At 35.2% G+C, this 4,260-nt stretch overlaps 1 protein-coding gene across 1 annotated transcript in view; it reads left to right on the top strand.

Moving 5' to 3' along the window:
* Positions 1–4,260, top strand: part of LOC106110048 (chymotrypsin-like elastase family member 2A) — a 6,102-nt gene continuing 1,842 nt past the window's right edge. The window contains exons 1-5 of the mRNA XM_013291735.1: positions 1–416; positions 1,179–1,352; positions 1,750–1,981; positions 2,677–2,786; positions 3,789–3,959. Of these exons, the coding sequence (XP_013147189.1) occupies positions 165–416; positions 1,179–1,352; positions 1,750–1,981; positions 2,677–2,786; positions 3,789–3,959 (939 nt within the window). The 5' untranslated portion in view covers positions 1–164. The remainder of the gene's footprint in view (positions 417–1,178; positions 1,353–1,749; positions 1,982–2,676; positions 2,787–3,788; positions 3,960–4,260) is intronic.

The raw sequence follows: 4,260 nt of genomic DNA, 5'->3' as shown, positions 1-4,260 counted from the left end.
AAACTTTATTTTTTTAATGTGCAAAAGTGAATCTGACATTTTAAATACTGACAGATTCAGCGATTTTTAAGCCACAATGGATTACACTTCATCGGAATCACCTTCAATACTCCACGAGATCTTGTAGACATAACCGTGTATAAACAACTCCGAAATTTCATATAATGAAATTTATTATTAAAACTGCATTATTATTTTTAACTTTATTTAGTGTTCAATGTGAGGATGGGTGGGCGTTGGTCGGGAACCCGCTTTTACATGCATACCCTTGTAATAATGTTACTGATATAACTACGTCTTTCGAACCGGGCAGACCTCCGGGTGAAGAGAACCAATACAATGTATTTGTTGGTAAAAGTGTTCCAAAATATACGAAAATTAAATTGAAATTTGACACCGAAGCTGTTGTTACCCTTGTAAGTATGTTCATATTAATACTTACTTACTTATTATACTAATATTATAAATGCGAAAGTTTAGATGGATGGATGTTGTTAGAGTTTTCACACAAACCCCACTTTCAACGTTATTACTCGTGTTCGGTATGAATAATGCTTCTTCAAGGGAAACAGTGACAACACAGACACATAAAATAAAAAACAAAAAAATGGAGATGTATTAAGAGAACTGTGATAACAATAAAAAAGAAATGGGTAGCTAATCGTGGTTAAAAAATCGATTAGTGAAACTACTGAGGGATTTACAATCAAGATATCGTTATTCTAATTAAACAAAACGTAGACAAGATATATAAAACAAGGAAAATAATCTTGTAAAAGGAAAACATTCTATAGTCCAATTACAATGTAAAGAACGTACATGATTACTAATGTTACACTCATAGTCATCATTCTACCTTAGTGTAGTAATAAGAAATCTTAGTTGGGACACTCCCTTCTGTGTCGCAGTTTGCGTTTTATCATCTCTAAAAGAATTTACATTCTATTGTATGGAAAATGGTAATAAATATTTAATTCATATTAACGCGTACACCTTGGACTAAACTATCGCACAACTGTTTAGTCGCGCTTTGATTCATATGAGCTTATATGGAGGTATACTTCTCGATTTTCAGTTGTGCGAAACAGTTGAGTTGGCTGCGAAACAATCGACAATCGCACATTTGTTCGATAGTTTAGATAAAGCGCCTGTTCTATTCTGTTTAATATTTCTTTCAGTATGACTCAGCAAAAGCAAGAATATCTATTCAAGATGACAACGAATTTACCATACATTTCTTCGATAATGCAGAATCCGTCGGATTCACAGTCAAAGGTCCAATCACAGGGACTGTGCCGTATTTTGAGAGCTTAAATATTAATACTGTCGAATATTGTAAGTCGCCAAATAAGGTAAGATATCAAGAAAAATCTCAATTGTGACAAAAGCATAAAGAAATACTTCTAAACTATTACATTTACCATTGGTAGAGTCAGTAACTACACGAATGGTAGACTGCAATACCATGACCACACAGAAGACTAACGTGAAGTGGGAGCAATTGCCCGTACAGTCTAATAAGTGAGGTGCCGTCGGCCTAATTTTAGTCGTTTTCCGCTCGACCCTTTTCTTATATTAAGTGGATTGGAAGAGAAAGATTCGACAGTGGAGACACATAGGACATGAAAAAATTCTTTTAATGTGCGTCTCCTTCTCCGTCGATTAAGGCAATTGCATACAATTACTGATGTTTTATTGGTTGCATGGCTATTTCGGAGGATTCTAAAAACTATAACATTACTATTTCAGGGTTACTTGGATAACCTAATTTTAGGTACAAAAGTATCTGCAGAAAGTCATTTGAAAGTACCAGACGGATCTTGTGGTCGTAGGAAAGTTGTTCACACAGAACTGATTGTTAATGGAGCGGATACGAAGCCAGGAGATTGGCCGTGGCATGCTGCGTTATACAGAGTGAAGAGAAACCTTATAAAATATATATGCGGTGGTACTCTTTTGTCCAAAACCTTCGTGCTTACAGGTAACACATATTTTCTTAGAGCGTTCACACCTTTAACTAAAATATCTCATAACTAGTCTCGCTTTGTTTACTATGAGCTTATGGAGGTGCGCACACTATTCGATTTTTAGTTGACAACTAAACAATTGAATTGGTTGCAAAACAATCGACAATCGCACAATAGTTGTGCGATAGTTTAGTCAAAGGTGTGCGCCCTCTCTAACTATGGTTAGAATGTAATATAGACTGGACTAAAATAGACTTTTGTTTTCGCTTTTTACTAATGTTTGAATTCTTCATTAGTTCTTTAATAGTATCTTCCAAGAATACCACTTATTTTTTTCAACTAACATTTATAAGTAAGTTTTTTTTGTTGTATTTGACGGATCTAGAGGCGCATAAGAAGAGGAAATGTCCTTTTTATGTGCGTCTTCTCTGCCTATTAAGGGTAGGCAACGCATCTGCAAATACAAATGTCTATGGGCAGCGGTCGCTTGTTATTTTCGGCGAATTCCATTGGCTGGTCACTCGTTTGACGCCCTTTCATATTTAAAAAAACTGTGTGCTTTCAAATAAAAATATTACATCAACTGCAAATTAGGCAAATCGTTTTAACATTTAAAAATAGACAAAACAGCATCAATTTAAAAACTTGTTCTGATATTATTTTGATAAATCTATTGAAATGTAACCTCTTGAACGTCATATTTTTTTAGCTGCGCATTGCACGACTGTTAGAGGTCAACCGGTCGTGCCGGAGACTCTAAACGTTGTTTTGGGAAAATATAATCTCGCTGGTGGGGATTATGAAGCTCAAGAAAAAACTGTACGTATACCTTGAATTATCTATACTAACATAAAGAGGAAAGATTTGTATTTTTTATAAAAAAAGGGGGCAAACAAGCGGCGTGAACATCAAGGTAGTCAACGACGCCCACATCCGCAACACCAGAGGAACTACAGATGCGTTGCATTTTTACATGTATTGAAACAACTCAAAAACTACTGGGCAGATTTTAAAAATTCTTTCACCATTTAAAAGCTAAGTTATCGCTGAGTAACATAGGATATATTTTTAGTTCACGCGGACGAAGTCGCGAGCAACAGCTAGTCATCAATATAACGTTAAGAGTAACGACTCGACTAATAAAACAATGGTAGTTCTAAGATCGCTGGCAGAGCTTACGTCCAAAAAAAACAAATTATAATATTGCTTATGACATTAGAACATACCGACGATTATTGTTATTAACTATATCTTTTGCTCGTGACTGCGTCCGCGTGGAATTAAATAAAAACAAAAGCGAATAGCCTATATTTTCTTCCACTTTATCCTCTACATGACAAATTTCATTGAGATCCGTTCAGCAGTTTAGGCTACTCTACCAAACATCCATCTAATCTTTCGCATTTATAATATTAATAACTCGTGAAAGCTATGAAAAACTATTAAAACATTTGGATTTGGCTCACGAGATTACCGCCATGTGGCGTATGAAATCGACTACCATTATTCCGATAGTCGTTTCCGTACGCGGGCTAATATCGAAGAGCTTCGACCAACACCTCAAGAAGCTCTCGGTAGACAGTTGGATTAGGGGCCCGATTCAAAAGGCGGTTATTTTAGAAAAAGCACGAATAGTGAGGAGGTTCCTGTCTCTGTAGCCCTGACCACTGGTTACTTGAGTCATCGGATTCCGCAGCCGGTGGTGCTCTATTTTTTATATAATATATTTTATTTTATTTTTATATCAAATCTTGTAAAATGTATTATATAAAGAATAAGAAATAAAGATATATGGAATTGAAATATTAATAATATTCACAGGTGCAAGAAATTATAGTTCACGATAGTTTTGATGGAAAACAATTAGACAATGACATAGCTTTATTAAAGCTAAGCTCAGAAGTATTATTCGGTGACTATATACAGCCAGCTTGCTTGTGGTTCCCCACGGCGGTTGATAAACTACCCAATAGAGGAAATATCGTAGGCACAGTAAGTACAAAAATAAAATTATTTATAGTTTCTGTTTGATTAGGCAACTGATATCTTAGTATTGTTCAAAACATGAAAAGACTAACAATATTCAATAGACAGAAAGTATGTTAAAACTATAATAAATTAGGTATCCCATGTGTTCTTCCACACTATCCTCTACATCCATGCTAAACATCGTGATCCGTTCAGCCGTTTAGGCTACAAACTCTAACAAACATCCATCCATCTAAACTTTCGCATTTATAATATTAGTACGATTTATTTTTCTTATCGACCTTCTTCGCCAAGTGTGATGATG

The sequence above is a fragment of the Papilio polytes genome, unplaced genomic scaffold (assembly GCF_000836215.1).
Source record: "Papilio polytes unplaced genomic scaffold, Ppol_1.0 DF820956.1, whole genome shotgun sequence".
Taxonomy (NCBI): domain Eukaryota; kingdom Metazoa; phylum Arthropoda; class Insecta; order Lepidoptera; family Papilionidae; genus Papilio; species Papilio polytes.
This window is presented reverse-complemented; position numbering and strand designations above follow the sequence as displayed.